Source organism: Lissotriton helveticus, chromosome 9 (genome assembly GCF_964261635.1).
Source record: "Lissotriton helveticus chromosome 9, aLisHel1.1, whole genome shotgun sequence".
In the NCBI taxonomy this organism is placed as follows: Eukaryota; Metazoa; Chordata; class Amphibia; order Caudata; family Salamandridae; genus Lissotriton; species Lissotriton helveticus.
The window spans coordinates 838363366-838389905 of NC_136070.1; the positions used below are offsets into that span (position 1 = coordinate 838363366).

Consider the following 26540-nt stretch of genomic DNA (forward strand, 5'->3'; position numbering starts at 1 on the left):
AATAGGATTTCTCCCAATTTATAGTGAGTCCCGAATTTCTACCATAGGAGGCCAAGACATCACAAACTACTATCAGGGACTTTCGGGGTGAGGTCAAGTAAAGCAGAATGTCATCCGCGTATAGAGAAATCCGGTCCTCCATCTGTGGGGACCATTGAATACCTCGGATTGAGGGTTCCCAACTGATCCAGGCCGCCAAAGGCTCGAGTGCCAGTGAGAACAGAAGGGGAGAGAGCGGACATCCCTGTCTAGTGCCCCGCCCGAGACAAAATGGCATTGAGGCACGGTTATTCACCACCACCTGAGCAAGAGGTTCAGTATACAGCAGACGTATCCAATCAATGAATTCGGGGCCAAATCCAAACTTAGCCAAAACTGCCCACAAATACTTCCATTCCAGCGTGTCAAAGGCCATCGTCGCGTCAAGTGATGCTATTATGGCCGACTCAGTCAGGGTATGAGCTCTGGCCAAAACTCCATGCAATCTACGTAGATTTAGAGCTGTATTCCTGTGGGGGATAAAGCCCGATTGATCAGGGTGAATCAGCTCACTAATCACCTTAATAAGCCTATTGGACAACAACTTGGCAAGTATCTTTGGCTCCACATTCAGTAACGATATAGGCCTGTAAGAGGCGCAATTGGATTTCGGCTTTCCTTTCTTATGAATAACCACAACCGAGGCCAATCTCTGATCATATGGTAGTATTCCGCGCTCTCGAGCCTCCACAAACATCCCTCTAAGATAGGGAGCAATCTTATCGGGTATGAGCTAATACAGCTAGATCGGGAGTCCGTTGGGGCCTTACCAGAGTTTAAGCCACGCACTGCTAGAGCAACTTCATCCGTGGTGAGCGCACTGTCCATAAAGTCGCGATTTTCCTTAGTTAGGCACGGGAGTCGAATATCTCGCAACAATAAGTAAGAATCCTCCTCCGGAAGCTATAATACCGAGGTGTATACCCCCTGAAAATATTCCGCAAACCCATCAACTATCTTCAGGGGGTCCGTTATTCGCTCTCCCTCCGCTGTTACAAGTTCCGGGACAACACGATCTGCCCTATCCTTCTTATCCAACCATGCGATGAGCTTCCCGGCCTTATCACCTACATCGTATAGCTGACCGTGCTGCTCCCTGCTCAGGGCTCTGGCGCTATTAGTGATCAACGTTCTATACTCTAGCTGCTTAAGATTCAAAACATGTAATTTCCCTCGAGGTCACTTCCTGCTCCAAATCCTCCTCCACGCGAGCTATCTCGGATTCCACTTGCACAATTTCAGCATTCTTGTCTTTCTTAGCCCCTGCGATCAGCGATAGAGCTTGGCCCCTCATCATTGTCTTAAAGGCCTCCCAAAGCGAAATCGATGACGACACCGATCGCTCATTCTCCTGAAAGCAATGTTCCAACGTCTTCAACAGGTCGCTACGTATTTTAGGGTGACGCATATACCAGGGGTTAATTGGGGCCGCTCTGCCCCGGGATCCAGAAGTCATCTCAAATCAGAACAAAAGCGGCGAATGATCTGATATACCCCTAGCCAGGTGAGTTGCCTCTGTGATATACACTGCCTGGGCCGCCGGAACTAGACAATAATCAATACGGGAAAGACTACCGTGTGCTCTAGAGTGGAAAGTGTACTGTCGTTGGTCCGGATGAAGCAATCTCCAACCGTCAACCAAGCCCAACACCTCCATAAAGTCAGGAAGCCATCTGTGCGCCCGCCCCGTGTCCCTAGATGGATGTCTATCCAAGGTTCCGGAGACCACTGCATTAAAGTCACCTCCCAAGATCAACAAACCCCTCGGGAGATCCAGTAGGACCTTCCCCTAATCAGTGAAAGTTGTTGCCTGCATACCTGGGGGGACATAGATCGACAATAAGGAAAGAGTATACCCTTCCCATCTACCCGATACCGCAACGTATCTGCCCCTATCATCCTCAATAATGGAATCTATCACCATCGGGAGCGTCTTTTTGAGCAGGATCCCAACTCCCCGGGACCCGGAAGTGAAACCCGCATGTGCAATCAGTCGGTATCCCATCCTATGCATAGCTTTACATGAGTTCCCTACCAAGTGCGTCTCCTGAAGCAAAACTACATCAGGGGCGTGACATTTGAGACACTGTAGAACCACACTGCGTTTTATTTTATCCCCCAACCCATTCACATTCCAACTCAACATCCTTAACCCCCTACCCCCCATCATGAAACATGAAAAGGGTCTGTCTCCCCTCCGACTCCTGCACCATAAACATGCTACTATGCAATACAAATCCTTGAAATGCAATGCCTAGAAAAAACAAAAACATCAGAACTGCACAACAGAAAATATTAACCCCAAACCACCTCCCCTCACCACCCCCCACCCTGCACCCCTGCTCACGGTGTTCATCCGCCCCCAACTCGCAGTGTGCCTGTCACCCCATATTCTAACTACTGAACTATCAGAAAGTAACCCTGAGGAGGAGTACGACTCCCGAATTCCCGCCTAACCCCAAGAACATCATCGGACCCTTTAAAACCACGTCCGCCACTGACTGTTCTGCGAGTTTTTATGTGATCGAATTCCACCCCCCCCAACCCAGTTCGGGACCACCTGTAAACACGTTAGTTCTTATTCTCGTTCTTGCACGCCTTCATCTTCGTCCCTGTTCTGTCTCGACTGTTCACCTGGAAAGGAAAGAGTCTCCAAGCAGTCCGAGGCAATTTCGGGACTGTCAAAGAAAAAGGTCCTGCCCGCGTGCTCAACTCTCAACTTGGCAGGGTACATCATGGCGTATTTCAGTCCTTTATCTCGAGGTTTCTTTTTGACACCCATGAAGGATTGCCCCTGCTTTTGTACCGCCTGTGTAAAGTTGGGGAAGAATCCGAGGGTAGAATTTTTATACTGAAGAGGGCCCCCATTCCTGGAGGCCTGCAGGATAGCGTCTCTGTCTCTGAAGTTAAGCACCCGCGCAATCATTGGCCAAGGTCTCCCTCCTAGTATCCTGTGTCCTCTCTCCACTGTAAAGAAATTCCCCTGTCCCTTGGGTTTTAAGTGATTGAGTATAAGGTCTTCAATGAAGAGATCAGCAGCCTGGCCTTCGGCCTTTTCCGGCACACCAATAATGCGCACGTTGTTTCTACGAGCTCTCCCTTCATATTCATCCAGCTTACCACTTGCAAGTACACTGGTGGCCTGAAGATCGTGTACTTCCTGCTGCAACAGAGGGCACATCGTCCGTTAGACTGCAGGTTTTGATGTCCAGCGATTTAACCTTTTCACTGGTTTTGGTAAGATCCGCACAGATTAAATTGACCTCTATCGTGACCGTGTCCAGCTTGTGATCCAAGGACTCCATCTTCCGACCGAGGGAGGTTTTAACCCCGTCGATAGCAGCCATCACATCCCGAAGCGTGGCTCCGTCGTAGGGGGCGCCGCCCCCATATTCTCGTCATGCATTTTCCCAAACCCGGTCGGTGAACCCTTAGGAAGTGTATACCGATCCAACTTGTTAGCTTGGACATACCTCGCTCCCCTGGGTGCCTTAGATTGTTGCTTCTCTACTTTGGGTTTGGTCGTCATCTTGAAGGCAAGTAAAGAACGGCTCCGGTCTTAATAGCGATCTCACAACAGAGGCACCAGGTCGGGGGAAATACTGTGGGTGCGAGCCCAAAGCCGCATGTGTTAATCCGATACAGTTCACCGCCAGTCACATACACATGCGCCCCAGGGGGAAGGCAGTCCTCTAATTCGGATCGAGCGTCCCAACACCACACTAGATGTTCGCAACCAGCCGGACTGCTAGTCCACAGGGGGTCTGCTCGGCACGAAAGTCCACTGGTCAAAGTCCCTAATCCACAAACCGGGAGAGTCCCCTGACCTCCTCTCCAAACACAGTCACATCAAGCCTCCTGCTCCTGCGTCATCTTCACCACTACTGAGACAGAACGGATGGCTGGGGGCATCTCCGGACTCCACTTGCATTCCGAAATCCAATCAGGGGCCCACCGCTCACCCCTCCTCTGCCTTGCCCAAACAAAGGCATGCAAATAAGCCGCTGCGCAGCTCAATCGAAACTGGGGCCTGTGATGCAGCAATACCGGCAACAGCGCCACCGCTGCACAAGCGCGTCCTCTCTGTAGGCCCCCCTCACAGGGGGGGGGGGGGGGGGGAGGCAGAGGTGGGGGCGCGCCTCCTTGCAGCTTTGGGACGATTACCAGGACGTCCCTGGGACCGAGCCGGCAACCTCCAAATTTGGGCCCGCTGTAGTTGCACTCCGGCCGGGGTCTGACCACAACTCAAGACCCCGGCTTCCCCGGAGGTAGGCCGCAAACTTCCGATCCTCCTCACATGCGATCGCGGCGGCCAACAAAGACGCAGAACACAGCGTTCTGCACCGCTACTTGTCCGCGACCATAATTCACGGTCCGATATCAGGATATTTTACAGGATCTGCCCGGGGGCGGCGGGGGTCTCAGGAGCTGCTAGCTCACGCAGCCATTTTGGAACGCGCCTAGGCTCCTCCTCGCATGCTCATTTCTTGCGACTTATGCACATGCGCAGTTTTCCCAAAAACAACCATGGAGAGGAGGAGGGAAGCCCGGGGACGCTGCAGACAAGGTACGTGGTTTAAATTTACTTTAAAGTAATTTTATTTAATTGTTTATCAATTGTTAATGGGGGTGGGAGGCGGGTGGCTTAGCGGAGCTATGCGGAGTGCCACGGAGTTTGTTCCCGACTCCCTGGCACTCCGCGTAGCCCCGCTACGCACACTATGCCCGGGGTTACCGCTGATCGGATCCGCATTGTAAGAGCAGAAAAGAAGAAACTTAGATCAGAGTGCCATGATGAGGTCTTATTTGGATTGCCTCTACATCACACCTGGAGGACAATGTCGCTACAGAGTTGCTCAAAGACCTCTACTGATACGCAGAGGTACTGCTGTACAAAAATTTCCAGATCCAGTCTGGCGCCTGGAGAGAATTCTAAGATAAGGAATCTGCAGCTAGATGTCTTGGCTAATGCCACTGAGGACAAGGAACCATCCTCCAATTCCTACACAACCCCTTCTTTTCCAGAGTTCTCCCTCACCACTCTCCTCAATGAATTGGCTGAGATTAAAGGTTCCATTGCACAAATGTCCTCCGCAGTTTCAGCAAAAATTCAGAAGTACAGTCCATACGACGAGACATCAGCTCTTTGCCGGCCAGACTGACAACTGTCATGGGGCGGTAGATGGATGTGGAATCACACCTAGATGCAATTCCGGATTGAAGCAAGGATATGTGGTATCTCCAGCAGAAAGCCATCCATTTGTAAGGCCACAGGATAATTGACCCCACGCCTCGCATTGAGAATGATGACATGCCCCTCTTTTTGGGTGTTTTTGAGCCCTGATCTTCTGAACCTTACCTTCGACCCACCACTGGAATTCCATATGGCTCACAGGGTTCAGTCCAATCATGTGCCTGATGACCATCGTCCACACCATGTCTTGACATGTTGTGCACAGCATCAGCATGTTAGACATATCTGACACAAACCCAAAAAACATGGCCCCTATCAGCATGAGAACACTCAAATTCTGTCCGTATTGGAATTTTCCATCCAAACGGAAACAGATTTTGGATCTCCGCCCTTGACTTAAGAGGTACATTAAATATAGATTAATGAAACCCGCTACCATGCTCATTACTGTTCAGGGAAAAGCATCCAAATACCAATAACCAAAAGATCTTGAGTCATTTTTTGAAGCCATAGACCACACTAGCATGGAGGCTGCTCCCTCTGTGGCTTCCTCGACCTTTTCGTTCCGTCCCCAACAGGGCACAACACAAGGGGATGCTTCCACTTCTTTGGATGAACATAAACGTTGGGACTCAGACAGAAATGGTCACAAATTGCCCGGGCGTGATCTGGCAAGTCTTTCCACCCAAGAGATAAATTGATGTCGCCCCTCAAGACTTGATTGGACTGTGACGGTATCCGATGGTGCTTTCTCTATAATGGGTATCGGAGCCTTGAGTCTTCTTTGTGTAATTGGGCAACCTTTTATCCCCTTTGATCTTCTTACTTCACGATTGAATAATACAGTGGGGGTAGATGTTGCAGATCACCTGGCATATTGTATATTGTTCATAATTTATTGCTGATGTTCTTTTTCAGGGGTGGGATGTGGGGGGTAACCGAGATAGTATTGATGTGGTGAATTAAATTGCAGCCCCTGGGTCCTGTGGTGATCCGCTCTCATTCTTGCTTTCTGGGGCTATCTATCCTCCTTGCGGTTTCCCCTTCCAACACTTTATGCTCAGCCATACAGAACACAATGGATTTCCCTCATCGGAGGGGAACACAATGGATTTCCCTCATCGGAGGGAGGCCCCATCCTAATGGTACCGGTGACTCCTCGCACATTCAGTTTACAGGTTCAATTCTGGATCCTCCAGAGTCCCTTTACGGTCCTGGTACCTATTGCTGCCCTAGACGCCGGCTTCTCCACTTCTAATGGATGTTTCTGGTAGTTCCTTCTCTCCAACCGCTTCTGTCATTTCAGGGGCCTCTGTCCTTCAGGAGCACCCCACTAGCTCAATCTACCTCAGCAACCTGCTCTTGGGAAGCCTCTTGCCTGCTGGTCGACTCCCCCATAGTGACTTCCCATCGCAGACCTACGGCATACATCAGTCTCATGGCATTTCCCCTGCCCCAAAAATCCTGGAAAGTTTTTTCGCTCGTGGTATATGGATAGACACATTTCATCAAACAGAAGAAAATTCTCACCTTTTTGGGCCTACACAAACTTGCCATTGCCCTCCTTCAAGAAATCCACCTGACCCCGGCAGAGTGATAAGCTACGTAGGCACTTGGTGGACTGGGTCCTCCACACTAGCAACTCATCCACATAGTGGGGTCGGACGAGGCGGGGGGTCCACCTAGGAAACGGGGCATTGCTATACTTCTCCACAAACATCTCTTGTAGAGATCCTCCAAATTTGGTCAGACACCGATAATAGCGGTGTGTTTTTCAAGCTCCTAATACAGGGGACAACTATAATTGTGGGGCAGGTGTACACTCCGCAGACATCAAAGTCTGGGTTTCGTTCTAAGATTGGTAGGTTACTGACATCATTTGGCACCTCTGGAGTTATCATTGAAGGAGAGTGGGACGTGACACTTGACCCGTTCTTGGACATATCAGTCAGGCCGAACTTGCATCTTGCCCTATGAGACCTGACGCAGGAACATGCCCTCTAAGACCCTGGTCGACTCTTGCTCCCACGAGCATGAGACTATACCTTAACCTCTTGCTCCCATAACATTTGGACTCACATTGACTACTTCCTTTATACCCCTTCAGTAAACCAACACTTAACAGACGCAAATATAACCTCCTGCGGGATCTCTGTAGATCTGCACTTAGACCTGGGCTTGCATACAACGCTGCAAGGCATTGGTGCCTTAATACCTCCCATTATAAGGACTCAAGAGGAAATGTTGGCTCATAGAATATGTAGATATTTGAAGGACAACAGGTGTTTGGTGACCTTGGTGCAGACGTTGTGGTAGGTTGCAGGGAAGACTGTGCTTCGAGGAATGCTGATGAGAGATTTGCCGATGACCAAACGGATGCTTTTAGACTGCAGATGGCAGCTGAAAGCATGGATCGGGTCCCGGACTACAGCCTACTCTTCCTCTCCAGACCGGTCTCTTCTCCGGGACCTTCTGCTGGCTACATACCAGTTAAACACACTGTACCACAAAGGCAGAGAAATGCGACAGACCTTACGAAAGAGGTGAAAAGGTTGTTGGCTTACCAGCTCAGCCAACAAGATTCTTCTAAGATGATCCCAGCCATGCCAGACCCAGAGGCTCGCCTCGTAACCAATCCGATGGCAATAGTGGTAGAATTTCAGAAATATTATGAACATCTATACACGGCTGAAATGCCCCCAGCTCCAGACGTAGATTCCACCTTTTTTAACACCCTACTCCTATCAAAACGGACGCTCACCCAATCTGTACATCTTGGAGGGAGCGATCACAGCAGAGAAAATCACCTCAGTAATCGATGCCTTGCCCACCGGGAAGGCTCCTGGTGGGGACAGCCTTCCGACTGAATTTTTTAAAGCTACCAAACCCCAGACCATCCCCATCTTAGTCTCAGTTTATTAGGAGGCCCTGGACAACGGGCACCTTTCTGCTAAGTTCTTCAAGGCTCAAATTTCGGTGCTCCCAAAACAGAGGAAGGACCCCCTGGAATGCTCTAGCTATTATTGGATTTCTTTGATAAATGTGGATGTTAAAATGTTGTCTAAGGTTTTGGCGTAGAGTTTGAATCACAACTCCTATTCACTCCTCTAGGGTGGGCTTTGACCCTGGTCGCTCCTCAACCAATCATTTGTGCATTATATTTGGCAGGTGAGGGACGAAAAGGGTTTCAACCGTTTCGATTATGGTCACCACTTTTGGACCATGGAGAGCATGAGCATAGGTCACAACTTTCTCACACTACCGAGGCATATACTGTGATCCCACTACATTTATCACATGTGGACGTTTCTCCTCCCCATATTTTGACATCTATCGTCACACCAGACAGGAGTGTATCTTGTACCTGTTGTTGCTCCTGTTGGCTCTAGACCCTCAGGGGATTGCAATTAGATCTAATGACAACATTAAGGGTATTCACATGACAGCGGATGAAGTGAAGGCCTTTTACTACGTGGATGACATTCTCTTGACATCAAACCCCTCTGCCTCAGGAGCCGCTCTAGTTTCTCAAATTGACTCTTTTCTCCAGTTTTATGGCTGTAAGATAAACTGGTTGAAATGTGAGGCCATGCCCTGAATGCCTTCCACCACAAGAGCCTCTCTGGTTAGCCTACCATTCAAGTGGCTTCAGCCCATCCCATTTAAAATACCACACGATGCACATTAATCGGGGTCTGGAAGACATGGTTCTGGACAATGTGCAAACCACTGTGGATCGTATGGTGCGCAATTTTAAAAGGTGATCGGCTACGAACCTGTCCGAGTACGGTTCAGATTATCAATATGAATGTCCTCCCCAAAGTCAACTACATCCTTGGAATGCTGCTCCTCGTTATATCAGTCTCCTGCCTGGGAAGCTTCTAGTGCTCCTTATCCTGATTCATTTGGGGTCTGGATAGACTGAGAATAAAGGGTGCTAAGCGTCACTCCTCATCAGAGATGGGTGGCTTATGTCTACTTCACCTGGAGGAATACTAGTTAGCGCAGTACATTCCATCCACTGGTTGCCTATTTCCAGGTCCATACCCCTATGGGTGTTTCTGGAGTGCCACAAATTGCGTTTAGGGACCTTGACAATTATTAGCTTTGAGGCCTTTGCTTTACCCTCTTCTCAACCTGATCATTCATACTGCGTGCCCGGTGGGAAAAAAAAGTCTTAACAAGCTGTTCCTGGATGATGACTGGGATACTCTACTGGCAGATTATAATAAAGAATTACAGGATTTACACCTGCAGTATTGCTTTTTGAAGATCCTCCACCATTGGCATTGGTTACTAGCAAGGTGAGCATTACAAGATGGGGACTGGAAGATTTTGGTCGTCCAGTGTATGTTCTCCCACACTATTACTAATTATACACAAAGAGTACACTTTCAAAGTACTAACTCCTCAATACCGATTTGGGGAGGAGAAGGGGTCACCCAAAGCGATTGCTTGCTAGGGGCAAGTGACCACACCCACGATTAGGTGGCATGCTTCTCCATCGGGCGTGCTCCTCCTCGGGCCGGTGCTGCAATGCCTGGTGGGCCCCGAGAGAGGACTCTTTGCCGGAGATCTTTTGTAACAAAGCGCCAAGTGTCAGGGGTGACCCCTTCTCCTCCCCAAATCGGTAGTGAGGAGTTAGCAATTTGGAAAAGTGTATTCTTTATAATTAGTACTAGCAAGGTTACACAAGGCCAGTCTTAGTGTAGATTCCTGGTGTTGGAGATGTGGCTCTACGGGCTGAGAAATATAGTCCATACTTCATGGGAATGTGACCTGCTGAGAGCCTTCTGGTCGCAGGTTTTGGACAATATGAGAAAAGATCCCGGGGCAGACAGGCCTTTGACTGTAGTGCTCCTGCATGACACTTCTGACCGCCGCTCTGAGACACAATGTGTTACTAGATGGGTCTCCACTGCTCTAAGGGGTGGCTAAATTGGCAATTCTAAAACTCTGGTAACTAACTAATTTTCACATTAGACCGGGTTGGACAACATGTAGGAGCACATTCATAAGCTAAATGACAAATTGCAGATATTTGAAGGGGTTTGGGGCTCTTTTCTTAAAAATTGAAGAGCCAAGCACACCCATACATCTAAGGCGTCTACTGTGTGCCTCGTCCTTCATGTTCCATGCAGATCCCTATGTTCTGTTCCCAGTCCCCTTCCTCCTGAGGTTCGCCAGACTTCGATCCATATTGTTGTTGGCTATAATTAATGGGGGTTCATTGGTTTTAATCCTGTAGGGACGGGCCATTGTGACTTGGCCTGGAAGGCGCTGGAGACAGAGGCCATCTTATTTTATTTCCTCCTGTGTGGGTGTTTCCTCCCCAACTCCCCCCTCCCTTAATTGCGGAAGCGTGTTTTCTTTTTCCTTCCGCTCTTGATGGTTGTAATCTTTTTTTTCCCTGTTTAAGTTGTTAAGTAGTATTTGTTGCTACTTGCCCATTTTCTATGTCTGTTCTTGGAGATTTAAACTAAACTGCTCTTGGTATTTCCTTTAATTTTTGAGGGTTCTACAATGAGGCTTGGTCTGCCGATGGATTATGGCTTTTCATTCTGCCCTGTTAATTTCCTCGTCCTGTGTAGTGATTTGACTGTATTCTTCAATGCACCTCTCTTTTTATAGTAATGAAAAAAATCAATAAAGAATTAAAACATCGAGATTCAGAAAATGGTAATATGCTTGAGAGTCAAGGAAAGGAGGTAGAAGTAGTGATGAAGAAACAAGGATATTAGGAGAGATTGTGGCATCGGGGAAAGGGATTGGCTTTAAACAATAGAGCTAGTGAAAGTTTTGAACCTGGCTAGTAAGAAGTTGTAGAGCCACACTATGGTGGAATTAAAAGGATGGGGAGAGGGTGTGGAGTCAGGCAAAGAAAGGGCAGGATCGAGTGAAGGTGTAGTCCTAGCAGAGCTAGGTGCAGGGACGATATATGGGGAAAATAGACAGCACAGAGAGGGAAAGAACATCATGTTGGAGAAGTAGAGTAGGAAAAGAGGAAGCAGAGGCTGGGGTTCTGGATGAGACCCAGTGGTGAGGCTCAGGTTGTGGTGGAAAGTCAGGGGGAGATAAAAAGAAAGGAATGGGGAAGCAGTCTAAAACTGACATGTCACTTGAATCCAGAATGCCCATTAACACAGGCCAGTTCTACTGGACTGCATTGTTGGCAGTTGTCACTAAGCCAGGTGTCCCTATGGAAGGGAGTTAATGCAAAAGCAAACATCTGTGTGGTTTTGTGTCTCAACCACTGATCAACTGACCTCTGCCAGACTCTAGTCACCCCTTAATGATAATGCCATGGCTTCTAGATGTGAAGTGCATGCTCTTATTGCTTTAATCTGCCTGTCCATACATGCCAACAACCCTCTGAAGAATGGAGCTGCGGCAGTCATGTTAGTATTCAAACCACACAGATGCCTCTGCTGCCTAGGGTTTTGCATAGGGTTTTCAAAGAGACTGAATGTTAACCACTTCTCCAAGAGCACCATTATTTAAATTCGAGATGAATTTAAATCAGTGCACTTTTTAATGCACGTTAACTAGGATTGTTTTATTGCTCATTCATAACCAGGGCCACTGGAATTCTGTGGCAGGGAGCACTGAATTATGCAGCAGGTTTGACTGAATTATTCGGCAAGAAAAGGCAAGTGATGTGGCATAAGGTGGCATTTTGAGAGGATTACTTCATTATTTTGTAATTTTAACACACAGTAGTAACAACCAAAAACAGAAATCAGCAACTGAAAGACGACCAGTTAACATTTAGGAAAGGACTTCCACTGCGCGCAGACATTTTTTGGGTCAAATATGCAGATTATGCATTAGATGATGGATTATGTGGGGAACTCATAATTGTGAGGAACAAAAGCCACAGAATCCCATAATTCCAGTGGTTATAAGACAAAAGAAAATTTTTCCAGAATCTGTAGGTGCGTTGTAAATTTTAAATGTTTTTTTCATTGTGACAATATCCGTTTGATGCCTTTTGTGTGGGATACGAAAAGTGGCCAAAAGTAGAGTGCCAACCGAAAGCCACACCAAATTGTCCTCGCTCATTTGGGAGCGAAATGATCAGTTGTATTTGATTCTCTTACGCCTTCTGCAGGACTTTTTGAATAACGTGCAATGGGTGGAAAAAGCAGCCCTCTAAACGAACTGAACCTGAAGGCACCACAGAGGGAAACCTGAAGGAAAAATATGCTACAAAACTGAGCACACTTCCTGTTGTGGTCCATAGTGAAGAGATCCAAATATGGAACCCCCTATCGGGAGAATACCACCTCAATAACTTCGGGAAGTAGTTCCAACTTGTAGTTCTTCAGCGAAGAGGTGACTGAGAGCGTCTGCTGTCATGCTGAGGCAACCTTCAAGATGATTCACATCCAGTAATATTACTGCGCCCACTGCAACAGACAAAATGCTTCCTAAGATGGACAAGGTTCCCATACCTCTGTCTGTTCATGTAATAGAGAACGGTGGTATTCTCTGACAAAATCTGAATATTGCTACCTGAGATGGAGGAGATAAATGCCTTGATGACAGAGCAAACTACCACAGCTCCAGCATAATTATGTGCATGCACTGCTCTGATGTGAGCCTAAGACCCCACAAGGTCATGCTGCCCAGGTAGGCACTCCAGTTAAGAAAAAAGGCATCTCTAGTTACGGTAAGCCTAGATGTGTGCAGGGCTAAAGGGATGGCCCATCAAAAGGTTGGAGGATTCATTCACCAGAGCAGATCTAGAAGACACATTGGAAGATCTTCACCTCCTGGGAGGCTCCCTAAAACTGGAATACTATCTCCTCAGGCACAATCGAAGGGTCCCCATCTATCATCTGGCATGCAGCACCAACAGGCGATCGTGACACCAACTGGACACAAGACCTGCAGAACTGAGAATACCCGCAATCTTCTGAGGAGGGGAGGTTTGGGGGTTAAGGGTGTTGGGGAGGGAGGGGGCGTAATTAATGAGAGTCGTATCCAGGACGTGCCCTAATGACAGTCAATCTACCAGCCGGAGCGAGGTAGGACTTTTGGAAAGTGGTGCTAAAGCCCAAGTCACTGAGGGGAGCCTTCATCTGCTGAAGGTGTTCTTTGACCAGTGCTGCGGAGGATGCTTTCAGTACCCAGTTGTTTAAGTACGGCCATCACAGTAAAGTCGCTACAGCCAGCATGCTTGTAAAAACGCATGGAGCAATCGTCGGTCCAAATGTTAGAACTATGCAGTCCCACAGGACACCTCATGTAGCACCTGACAGAAGTGGGAGGTGGAAATATTAATCCTGGAGATCCAGGGCGACAACCAATAGCCAGCATTCAGGACCAAAATAAACTGGCTCAGGGACAGCATCTTGAACTTGGCCTGCTGAAAGAACAATGGTCCAAGTTCAAAAGGCAGACAGCCAGGATGGATTGTAAACCTCTGTGCGTCTTGGTGAGTGAAGGGCGTAGGACCCTGTGCACCTTTCTTTCACAGCCACCTCTTCTGTGACCCTTTTACTGAACAAGGCAAGGACTTCTACTACCAATATCACAGCAAGTGGTGTGGAGGAAAGTAAGGGTAAGGCATAGCCCTTGCAGGTTAGATGAAGGATACAGCAATTTGCTGAAAAATGGGAGATTCACCATCGTTTAATGAGGCTCTTTTATATACTGTAATGGTTTCATGTGGGAATACATTTTCAGGACCAGCAGTCCACAGGCAGGGACCCAGATAGATTCTGTAGACCTGCTCTGAATGGGCCACACATTTTGCCTTTTCACCTTTCTCTCGAAAATGTTGTAGTCTGGGTTTCTGCCTCATAGCAAAATAATAATGACTTTCACGCTGCACTTCCTGATAGTCGAAGACACTGGACTGTGATGAATCTCTCAGTTTTCCCAAAGTAAAGAAAGTGTGCAAAGATAGAAACTCTTTCAGCTTTCTAGCGTTTAAACTTTGGAATACTCTTCCAATAGCGGTTCATCAGGTCCAGTCGAAATGTCTTTTCAGGAAAAAACTCAAAACTTTTTATTTTAGCTCGGGATTTATGTGGATTTAACTGAATTTGTGCCTGCTCATACCTGTACCTAACACTGGGACACCTCTTGTGATAGCTATGCGCTCTATAAACTGAATTATTATTATGTAATTGATAGGGAAGCTTGTAGGGATAGTACCCTTGTAGTTGCAAACTTGCACCTTGCACACCCTTGGCACCTTGGGTTCTCCCTTGTCCCATGTGCCCCCTTTGTAACTTGCACTTCCTTGTTGCACCTTAATTTGCATCTTCTACTCCGACCCCCCCCCCCCCGATCTGCACCAACTGTTTTTTGTGGAGCAAAACTTGCCCTGCTGATGGCCATTTGGTACCCCTGGTATCGGTTCTGGGAGGGCAAGAGACGTATAGACTGCTGATATCCATGTGTTACCAGTTGCGAGTGTGTGTTTATGTGTGTGCATGTAGAGGAGAGTGTTAGGGGGGGATAGTTTTGGCACAAAGCACCATTATCACATCCAATAAGTGAACTTCTATCTGAATAAAAACATCAACCAAGTCAAAGTTTACTCTCCTCATCCCCCAAACAAATGTGATTTCCAGTATCTATACACTTCTACCACCACAATACTAATAACATAATACACTATGGTTAAACACAGCTATAATTCTGAACAGAATAGACAGACACAACTGGCTTTGATCCCAGCTTTTGCTGAACAAATAAGACTTTAATTTAAAACCACACATTTTATTTTTGGTTCATTTTATAAAGCAGCACAAAGGCCTCCAGGCACTGCCGTGCATTTGCTGAGGAAACTGGCTGGAGGCTTCACCCACGATGGAAGCACACCCAGACATGGGTGCCTCATATTACACAGTCTTGTGATTACCAAAGTAGAATGCTCAATTGTGACGGCACGTCTATCTGAACATTTTGGCATTCCTCTCCGTTTCATGAGTTGGCGCAGTCAACGACACAAAACACTATAGCTTAATTCATTAAAATATATATTTATTAAATGTGCAGACAGTGGAACTCAGTTTCTTGGTTTTCCATTGAACGACCACAATGGTTTAAATCGAAATGTTGCTCAGCGGGGTATTCTGTAAGTGCTTCTGATCGAAATACACCCCTAACACAGTGGGACTAGCACTTCCTTTAAATCTGGACATCCATTCCAATCTCAGACACCAAAGACAACACTAGATAAATCAGATATATGTGCGACAAACCACTCAAGCAGATGGAATCCCCCTCCCCCAAACAAAAAATGTTTAGTACCAGGGATAGACAGCAGTCTTTAACGTGTCATATAGATAAAGTGAAGTTTTATTCTTTTCAGACAAAAAAAAATCCCTCATGATGCGAAACTAACATTCTTGGCACTTTTCCATTCTTCTCCTGATGATGTGCTCAGCCACAATGTGCACGGCACAGCATCGCGGGATAACTGCAGCTCGTTGATTGGCCATCCTTCTAATGACTTCGTTTCAATCCTATCAGGCAAACCACTAAAAGCTTAAAAGGCCTCCGCACCGGAGACTTGTGGGAGAGGTGCCATGCATTATTCACGGCCCAAGCATTGGAAATAAATTGCTCACGTTCACCGGGGTGGGGGTGTGGGGGTCTGACAAAACGGATGAAAGCCTTTGTCCAAACAGTGCAGCTGACACAGTGTGATGGATTACGAGCACAGGCGGCGGAGGAAGGCCTTGGGGTGGATGTGCACATGGAAAAATCCTTCAAGAACGGTCATCTTTCTGCAAAAGAGAAAAAAACAGGCGCATTTAAAATACTCATCGGACCCAAACCATCACAGAGTTGATCTGCGAGAGCGCATCTCGCGTCTAAGAATTACAGCATATAGTGCTTTAAATGGGCCGGTATTCACAGGTACTATGTACCGGCGCTTCTTATTTTTATCACTCTGGGTACCGGCACTTCTCTACTGCCATGGAGAGTACCGGTACTCATGAAAGGGGAGGCGCATTTGCCTCTAGTGGTGGTAGCCAGTCTCTATGACAGCCAAAGCACTTCTGTAGCCCTGAGCTGAGCCCCTGCTGAACTATTCAGCGTGGGCTCATTTGCATGAAATCCGGGTGCAGTACCGGAAACAGACACCGGCCCTGGCAAACTGCTCAGCTGCCCCCCCTGGGGTGAGGGGGAGTGCAGCCGAGCAGTTTGCGAGGGCCGGTTTCGGCCGATTTTGTTACGGGGGCCGAAATTGCCGACCCCCGGTAACAAAAACGGCCCCCCAGGGCCCCGAAACCGGCCCCCAACCTAGCGGCCTACCGGGAAACTCCCGGTGCCCGCTATGGCCAGTCCGGCCCTGTCCGGGTGTACACCATCATGCTGTGTTGCAAGGAATCGAGGCAGCCCAGTGACAGTGCAATGAAGAAAGCCGTGGGCCGAACGGAGGTTAAAATGGCTTAAATCCCACTTGACTCTTTTGTGCAGGTGTCTGCTTAGGTTTGTCTGTTTGCCTGCTTGCATGTCCGTGTTTTTGTGCGAGAGAAAAGCAAGAGAAACATTACAAAACAAGGAAAAGTTAAAAACATATCACTGTGTTTGGCTTTAGTTTTGTAGAACGAGTTAACTGGTTTTGTTCTGGGATCATTTGTGGTAAATGAATGTGCAGAGTCCACTTGCTAAGTTAAGATCCTTTATTGCAGGTTCCTTCCAGATTAGATAAATAGGTTAAGATTGTAAGGAAAACCCCACCAGGAGCCAGCTGTTAGTAGCTCAGCCTGAGATGACCAACTGCCACAGTAAGTAATAGAAAGGCGCTGTGAGCTAGAGGGACACCCAGGCATTCTATGATGTCACAGATAACATAGTACAGTCTATCCAGAGGAGAACAGTGGAGAGGACATTTACTACATCATTCTCCCACCTGGCCGCCAAGACCTGAACACCCTCCCCACCCGCCTGCGCAGACCAAAGACCTTGTATCCTTCAGGAGACTCCTCAAGACCTGGCTCTTCGAACAGTAGCAGCATATACCTCGTCTCGGTCCCCCCTCCCCCCCCCCCCCCCAACGCCTTGAGAAACTCACAGGTATGTAGTGCGCTTTATAAATGCCATGATTGATTTATAGAAACACATTTCTCATGTGTTTTGGTATGTGCTGCAACTCGTATAGAAGTCAATAAGCATTGGCATGTCTTGCCCTTATCCCCACCCCTTGACCCGCCCACTCGCCACGTTTAATGAGTACCTGCACTTTTTTCCCTATTTAAAGCACTGAGCATATCAGTTGGCTGGAGTAGGACAACACAAAGTAGCAACCGAGGCCCGGACTGCGAGTCAGAATGTCCATTTCCATGACGTTTAAAGCAAACATTCACCACCATCTCCGAGCAGTGTGTGAAGAGACCTGTGAAGGTCGGGGGCTCTTGGGGGCGGTGGGGGTAAACGAAGGGATGGGTGTTGCCTGGCAGCGGTGCAGCATTACATGCAATCCTTGTGTGTTCGAATGGGGTCGGGCTGCAATGCATCCCTTCCCGATGGGCCTTTACCAGCAGGATTTTCCAGGTGCCAGAACACCACAGCCAGTTAGAACTGGGCACGGCGGAATTCCATATGCGCACAACTTTAACCAGGCTCCCATAGGTCAAGTGAGGTGAATACATTCTTACTATACAAGAAACTGCCGTTAATAGGGCAGAGGGTTATTTCAGCCAATTCAGCTCTAAACAACACATGCTGTGTGTAAAGAAAAAATCAAGGAAGAGGGAGCACACAGCTGCCTATATGCCCCCCCCCCCCACCCACTCCAAAAGTTGAAAGCCAGTCTCTTTAGGTTTAAGCGGTTCAAGGTGGCGGTTGTGGTAGGTGACTACTGAACACACCACCAAAAGACTGTGAAGGTGTGTGCGGAAGACTCGCTAAATGGTCCCTGTCAGCTGAGAGGAGTTTGGTTAAGGTCCATCTTCAAGGAGAGAGGCAGGCCCATCTTCAAGGAGAGAGGTAGTAATGGAGGCAGCAATGAATACTGGTCACCAGTTGCGATCAGCGGTCTGCAGTGGGACAAATCGTGCAAGTGGTGTGTCAATATAGGTGTCCACAGAGGACCCAGAAGAGTTGAGTTGAGGAGCAAATGTGTTTGGGTTGGAAGGAATGGGTGGTAAACTGGTGAAATATTGGGTTTTATTTACAATATTGATATCTGATGCTTTAATGTGGTTTTGGATGAGATTTTCCTTCATGTAAACTCGTGTGTTTTTGTTAACTAGCACTGTTGCATGTGTGATCCATTTAATCATGCTTATGAAGGCCACAAGTTACATAAATTGGTTCTACAGACCAGGCCTGGTTCCAGGAATTTCTCTCTGTGTGGGCCAAGGGTGCGGTAGGATGGGCCAAATTTATAACAATTCTGAAGGTAGACTGCAAGCCCTAGAGTTACACATGGACATCGATTTACCAAAATGCCATGGGTAGCGGAAATGACATCACACATCCTTGACCTTAATGACATCACAAGAAGTGACATGACCTTTGACCCTCAATCTTCCTACGAAGTGACGTTGCATGACCTTAACCCTTATAGCATTACAATAATTGACATCGCTGAAGTTATAATAAAAACCATAATAAAATATGACTAATACAGTAACAGAACGTTGAAAAATGTCGGTTTTAGATACCACTTGTATTAGGGTGCTGATGTCATATGAAAGGAATCATTAATCGTTTTTCTTAGTTGTACATGAAAAATTATGTCTTCATCTGAAGAGGATAATTCCACATACATTCTTAGATAATGGTCGGACATTTATGATTCCCTTGTGGCAGCTTATGCAATGAGGCACGCACTGTCACTATGGAAATATTATAATGTATGCCACATCCTACAGTATATTACTGTGTGCATCATACACAGACTAAAATACATAAACACCTTCAGAATCCACACACAGAAACAGCTGGGTCTATTGGACTAATGCGTCCACTATAGGGGCCTGTGTTCGAACTCATGATTACAGGTTAAAGTCCCGGCGGGCCCATTCAGACTTTCATCCTTCTGAAGTCAATAAAATGAGTACCATTGAGTTGGGTAACAATAAACAGCTGTTATTCAGTGCCAAGATACCCTTGGGTGAACGTGAATTTTACAAATACAGAGGTAATGTTTGATAATTGAGGTGCAAAAGCTCGCTACTGCACCTGCTGCATCATTGGCAGGTAACAAACACCCTGTCCCCACTCCCTCATTCACACCACCTAACTGCACATTGCCGTTCTCTTCCGACATTAATATTTTAATGTCTCAGCCAGTGTAAAAATAGAGAGAATCACCCAAAGTCAGCATTTTTCCCCTATGAGCAGTATTTATAAAAACAATGCACTTTAAAATGTGTTCTAGAGGTTCCTTAATTACACCGGACTAGGGTTCCCACCTGATCGATTTTTTACTGACAACACCAGTATTTTAATGTCCCAGCTAATACAAAAATTATCAAAACCACCTAAAGTAAGAATTTTTAGCCCTTATCTTTACCCAATTCAAGCAGCAAATATATCCAAATCAAACAGCAAATATAAATGGAAAACACTTTTAAATGGATTCTAGAGGTGCAAAGATTCCCAACTATTAAATATAGTAAAAACAGACACAAAAGTCATGGTAAAAATGTATACATACAATTTTTTTCATAGTTCTATTTAGTATCATGTCCATGTCTGTGCACACTCTTAAAACTACAACAAATAGCCGGTATTTCTTTTGGAAAGGTGACAACGTTACCCCAGATCGATAATTAAAGTAAACAAAGTGAAAAAGCATCACAATGTTTGGCCGTCCTCTTGGCCTTTTCTGCTGACTGAGAGGGCCAAAGGTCATGCTTGGGTGAGCCTGGCCCACCTGCTAGAACCAGGCCTGCTACAGACACTGGAAGAAAACCGTAACAGAAGTCATGTCTTGTTGTGGTTTGCTAGGGGGGAAAACATGGTGGTTGCAAAACAGGAGTGCTTGTAGAAAAGAGCACTGCGCAGACAACAGTCTTCACTGTCCTCTTTCCAAGCGCGTATTGAGCGGTACATGACATGAAGGGACAATGCCAACAGTGCAAAGAAGCATCTATTCATAGAGTCATGAATTGAAACAAGATGACTAAACTGACAGGTTGCGAGATAGTGTGTTGGGAACCAACCAGGGCTGTGAAAGCAAACACATCATCGCGCTTAGGTCAGCTATTTCTAAAAGTCTTCATGAATTGTGCAAGACTGACACATTGAAATCTGATCTTTTAGGGAACAAAAACTGCTATCTAAACACTTATTTGCTTGGATGAAATCTTCAAAATGATCAAACGAAGTTTCATTCGTTACAGCTAATTGTACTGTATCACAACATTTATATGGCGCTTATTACTCGTATGAGTTCTATATAGGCATGTGTGCCAGAATCTAGGAATCTAAGGGAACATCAGTTCAGAGGGAGCAGTAGTTATGAAAACAATTGATGAAAATGACAAGCTAATACTTAGAAACAACATTAGCGTGTTTGCTAACATGAAACATTAACATTTCAACAAGGGAAAATAAGTACATTTTCAGAAAATCTGAAGTATTTGGAGTTACAGAAAAGACAGTGGTCTCTGCAATATATTAGAACATTGGAATGTTGGGAGCTGCATTGAAAACAATGGAGTGCTCCGAGCTTCTAGTGGCTGGTATAAGCCTGGAGCTCCAACATTCCAATGTTTCTTTGTTCACAGCTCTGGCTGTGAACAAAGGCTTCAAGGACCCTGAGGGGATTCCAATCCCCTCACGCTCCCATAAGGCTTTGTTCTTTTTTGTTAGAACATTCTGCCCTCTCGTGTCAGAATGTTCTAATAGCCTTATAGCCCTTCGTAGAGGGCTATACCGGCTATTAAAGGCCCTCTCCCTTGTTAAAGGCCCTCGCCTTCGGCTCGGGGCCTTTAACGCTGGAGAGGGCCTTTAATAGCCGGTATAGCCCTCTACGGCGGGCTATAAGGCTATATTAGAACATTGGAATGTTGGGAGCTCCATTGCAGACAATTGAGTGCTCCCTGCTTCTACGGGCCGGAAAAGGCCCGCAGAGCAACATTCTAATGTTCTGCAAAGGATAATAAAAACTGATCTGACATGCATTGTTAAAAATAAGGCAGCATTTCTTCTGTGCAAGACAATGGTTACTCGATGCTAAGGTATCTATTTCATTACTCACATGGCTGCATTCTCTGATCTATGACAACTTTTTATAGGCAATATCATCAAACAATATTTCCAGGGGCAGCTCCTTTATGTGGGCGGAGGAGCATCGCCCCACTGCTTTCTCACAGTGCGAGAAAATACAATTTTATGTTTTTTTTAAAATTGTTTATTGAATTTAGCAAACAAGACAACATGGCAAGCCAGTCAGTCACAGTGTACAAACACATAATTCAGGAGACATACCTTATATCAGAGCACAGGTTCAAGGGGTTATACAGTAATGGGACGCAAGCAGCCCAAGTAATTTCTATACAATCATTACTTGGGTTACATAATGACAATACGAGAGCATTACTTATGGAGACAATTCCGAGGAAAGACACCTGTAACAGCTTGCAGATGTTATACACCTAGTCGGCACATGGTTACACGTCCCAAAGGGGAAACCAATAACACCCGACCGCTGCCCGCAGACAAATCCCCACAGAGAGGAAGTGACAAGCGGGAGCGACCTCTGACCCTGCCTTCAGCTTAGGTCGCCCCCACGCCGCTGCCGCCTGCTCACCCCGGTCTCCTGCTGCAAGTTGACCTGGTCTGCCCGCTTGCTGCCTCCGCCTGCACCCGGTCTCAGCCGCTGCTGAGCCAGGCACCTTCGCCGCACTTTTCCCGCCGCTGCCTCCCTGCGGCCCCGCCCCCCCTGACACCCCATTCGCCGCCCGCTCCCGCCACCCAGCTGCTCCTCCCTCCCGTCAACACTCTTATGCAGACCACGAAGCGGCCTGCAGCGAGCGCCCTGCGCCAGGGGTCCTGGCGCTGGGCGCGGTCCGCACCTGGATCGCGCCCAGCGCCAGGACCCCTGGCCCCCGACGATGTCAGCCCACACGACGGACTTACGACGCCGCCACCCTCCACGCACTCAACGCCGGCCGGACCAAGCCTGCTACCGAGCCATCCCGAAACGCACCCACGGACCCTACACCTGCCAAGCCTGCAAATTCACCTGCCTCCGAACCTGCACCGCTCCCGCCAAGCCAGGTACCAGCAACACTCACCACAAGTGCATCCTGCTCAACACCCGCTCCGTCCACAGACACGCCGTAGAACTCTGGAACCTCCTCGACACAACATCACCAGACGTCGCCTTCCTCACAGAAACCTGGATGAACGCCTCCTCAGCCCCCGACATCGCCATAGCCATCCCGGATGGCAACAAGATCACCCGGAGGGTCCGCGTCAACTAAACCGGAGGAGGCATCGCCATCGTCCACAGAAACACCATCCAAATCACGACCAACTCCGACAACACCCTCACCACCGCTGAGCACCTTCACTTCCAGATACACACCGACCCCAAGACCACCCTCAGAGGCACTCATCTACAGACCCCCGGGACCACGCACACAATTCAGCGAAGCCATCGCAGACTTCGTCAGCCAGCACGCCCTAACCTCCTCAGACTACATCCTCCTAGGGGACCTCAACTTCCACCTGGAGGAACAACAATGACAGCAACACCGCCGCCCTGCTGGACAACCTCGGACTCAAGCAACTGGTGAACACCCCCACCCACTACGCCGGCCACACGCTAGACCCCATCTTCTCCTCCAGCAAGCACATCTCCTTCAGCCATTCCACCGGACTACACTGGACAGATCACAGCTGCGTCCACTTCAACTTCAGGAGAACCACGATCCACCACCACCCGCAACAGGTTCCCCGCAGAAGCTGGAGCAAGATCCCGCCAACCAACTCCCCACCTCCCTCAGCCAGAACCCTCCCACCAACACGAGGGACCCCAACGAAGCAGCCCGCAACCTCACACAGTGGCTCACCAACTGCGCCGATGACCTCGTGCCACTGAAGAACCCTCCCAGCAAACCCGGCAGCAAGAAAGCCTCGTGGTTCACCAACGACCTCAAAAACTCCAAGAAAACCTGCCGCACCCTCGAGAAAACCTGGCGCCACGACCAGACAACAGAAAACATGACAGCCCTCAAGGACGCCACCCGCAAACACCACCAGCTGATCCGCACCACCAAAAGGACAACATTCAAAGAACGTCTGGACAACAACACCCACAACAGCAAGGAGCTCTTCAGCATCGTTAAAGAGCTCTCCAACCCCAGCGCCTGCAACAACATCACACCCTCGCAAGACCTCTGCGACTCACTCGCCTCGTTCTTTCACCGCAAGATCGCCGACATACACAACAGCTTCGGCGCACAGACCACGCACCCAACCACCGAACCAGCGCCCCCCACCACCACCCTCTGCACCTGGACCCCGGTCAGCACCGAAGACACCACCCGCACGATGAACACCATCCACTCTGGCGCCCCAACCAACCCCTGTCCACACCACATCTTCAACAAAGCCGACTCCATCATCGCACCCCAACTCCGGGACATCATTAACAGCTCCTTCGCATCCGCCACCTTCCCAGAGAGCTGGAAACATGCAGAGCTCAGCGCCCTCCTGAAAAAACCCACCGCGGACCCCACGGACCTCAAGAACTTCCGCTCCATCTCGCTCCTCCCTTTTCCTGCCAAAGTCATCGAGAAGACCGTCAACAAACAACTCTCCGCCTTCGAGACAAATGGATCCCTCGACCCCTCGCAGTCCGGTTTCCGAGCAAACCACAGCACCGAGACCGCCCTCATCGCAGCTACCGACGACATCAGGTCCCTGCTCGACAACGGGGAAACAGCTGCCCTCATCCTCTTGGACCTCTCAGCAGCCTTCGACACCGTATGTCACCGCACCCTGATACAGCGCCTCAGCAACACCGGAATCCAAGGAACGGCCTTGGAGTGGATCATCTCGTTCGGCGCCGGAAGAACCCAGAGAGTCCGCGTCCCCCCCGTTCCGATCTGCGGCCACCGAAGTCATCTGCGGCGTTCCGCAAGGATCCTCGCTCAGCCCCACCCTCTTCAACGTCTACATGAGCCCCCTTGCAGCCATCGCACGCCAACACAACCTAAACATCATCTCCAACGCCGACGACAGCCAGCTGATCCTCTCCCTCTCCAACGACCCCGCCACCGCCACAGCCAGCCTCCAGGAAGGAATGAAAGACGTCGCGGAATGGATGAAGCTCAGCCGCCTGAAAATGAACTCAGACAAGACGGAAGTCCTCATCCTGGGACCATCCCCCTCTGCCTGGGACGACTCCTGGTGGCCACCTTCCCTGGGCACCGCCCCCAAGCCAAGGGACTATGCACGCACCCTGGGCTTCATCCTGGACTCCTCCCTCACGATGACCAAGCAAGTTAACGCCGTCTCGTCATCCTGTTTCAACACCCTGTGCATGCTCCGAAAGATCTTCCGGTGGATCCCCACCGAAACCAGGAAGACGGTCACCCAGGCCCTCGTCACCAGCCGACTGGACTACGCGAACACCCTCTACGCTGGAACCACAGCCAAACTCCAGAAAAGACTCCAGCGCATACAGAACGCTTCTGCACGACTCATCCTGGACATCCCCCTTCACAGCCATATCTCTGCCCATCTGAGAGACCTGCACTGGCTCCCCGTCAGCAAGAGGATCACGTTCAGACTCCTCACCCACGCACACAAGGCTCTCCACGACATGGGCCCCAAATACCTCAACAGCCGCCTCACATTCTACACACCCACCCGCCAGCTCCGATCCGCCAGCCTCGCCCTCGCCACCGTCCCACGAGAACCACCGCCGGAGGAAGATCCTTCTCCTACCTGGCGGCCAAGACATGGAACTCCCTCCCCACCCACCTAGGGCTGACCCAGGACCATCTCTCCTTCAGGAAACAACTCAAGACCTGGCTGTTCGAGCAGTAGAGACTCCCCCTCCCCCCAGCACCTTGAGACCCTAGCGGGTGAGTAGCGCGCTATACAAATTTGCTGATTGATTGACAAGTTCCCTAAATACCTAGTTTACTCTTTACACACTAAATAACTCAGGTACAGGCTCCAGAAGTTCTTGGGGCGACTGGGGGGGGGGAGCACCTCACTGTATAGTTCTGTTTGTGTGTTGCAATATAACAGGTCTTTGGACCATTGCGCCATAGTAGGAGGTGGCTCTCTAGCCCAACGCATAGCAACCACACGTTTAGCTATTAATAGCCCCATATCTACCAAGAGCCGTCTGTCTTTACGCATATGCTTAGAGAAGCCAAGCAGAGCCAGCAATGGGTCCGGGTTCAGAGGCTCTTCTGTGATATCGCCAAGTTTCTGGAAAATGGCTAACCAATAGTTGCCTATATCTGGACACAGCCAGGCCAAATGAAAAAACTCTGGAATCTGTACCAGATCTTTCACATCTCGCTGTGTCCCAGAGGCCATACTTATGTAACCGGATCGCAGTGTAATATACTCTGTTGAGAAATTTGAAATGTATAAGTCGATGTCGCCCATTCAGGGAGACATGTCATGTAGCCTCACAACAATAGCGCCATGTATCATCATCCAATGCGACTTCTAAATCAATTTGCCATTCAAGCCTGGCTTTAATGAAGTAATTCTTCCAATAGCTTTGGGCTACATTGTAGATATTGGAGGCAACCTTCTGGGGGTACTCTGCATGCAATAGCAGGGAAAAAGGGGCAACTTCCGGCGGTTCTGTCAGTTCATCTCCTAGAATGTCGCGGAGCACATGTCTGACGCAATAGAAATGGAACAACGTCAATGAGGTGACATCTTGCCTGTCCAAGACAATCTCATTCCATCCTCACTCCTCCCCATCCCCGAAGAGGTCACCAATTTGAGAGATATCAAGACGCAACAGGGCGCTCAGCACTTCCGGCTTAGTAATCACCGGCAATCATAAGCACCATTCAATAGGAGTGAGTGGGGAATACAAAATAGAGGCCGCTTGCCATTTCAGTGTATTGTGCTATGCATATGTGGTGGCATTTAAGAAGTATAGGGTACCTACGCGTCTATATGGTGCCCGGTACAAAGAAGAAGCCAGTGGGGAGGGCGCAGAAGCAACCTTCTCTATATGCAGATGGGGAGGGGGGAATGTTGATGCAGCCAATAAAAAGCATGCAAACACTGCGCCACATGGTAGTAAAGTTCCATGTCCGGGGCACCAAGCCCACCCATAGAATAGGGGGTCATAAGAATATCCCTCCTGACCTGAGGCTGTTTATCGGCCCAG

General features: G+C 48.5%; 1 protein-coding gene across 4 annotated transcripts in view; it reads right to left on the reverse strand.

The window, feature by feature from the left end:
* Positions 1–15211: 15211 nt before the first annotated feature.
* Positions 15212–26540, reverse strand: part of CCDC9 (coiled-coil domain containing 9) — a 381329-nt gene continuing 370000 nt past the window's right edge. For 3 of the 4 annotated variants that reach the window (XM_078661012.1, XM_078661008.1, XM_078661009.1), the window contains one exon: positions 15847–15981. In XM_078661012.1, the coding sequence (XP_078517138.1) occupies positions 15974–15981 (8 nt within the window). In that variant the 3' untranslated portion in view covers positions 15847–15973. Of the gene's footprint in view, positions 15982–26540 lie in introns of all 4 variants that reach the window. The other variant, XM_078661011.1, reaches the window with a different exon arrangement.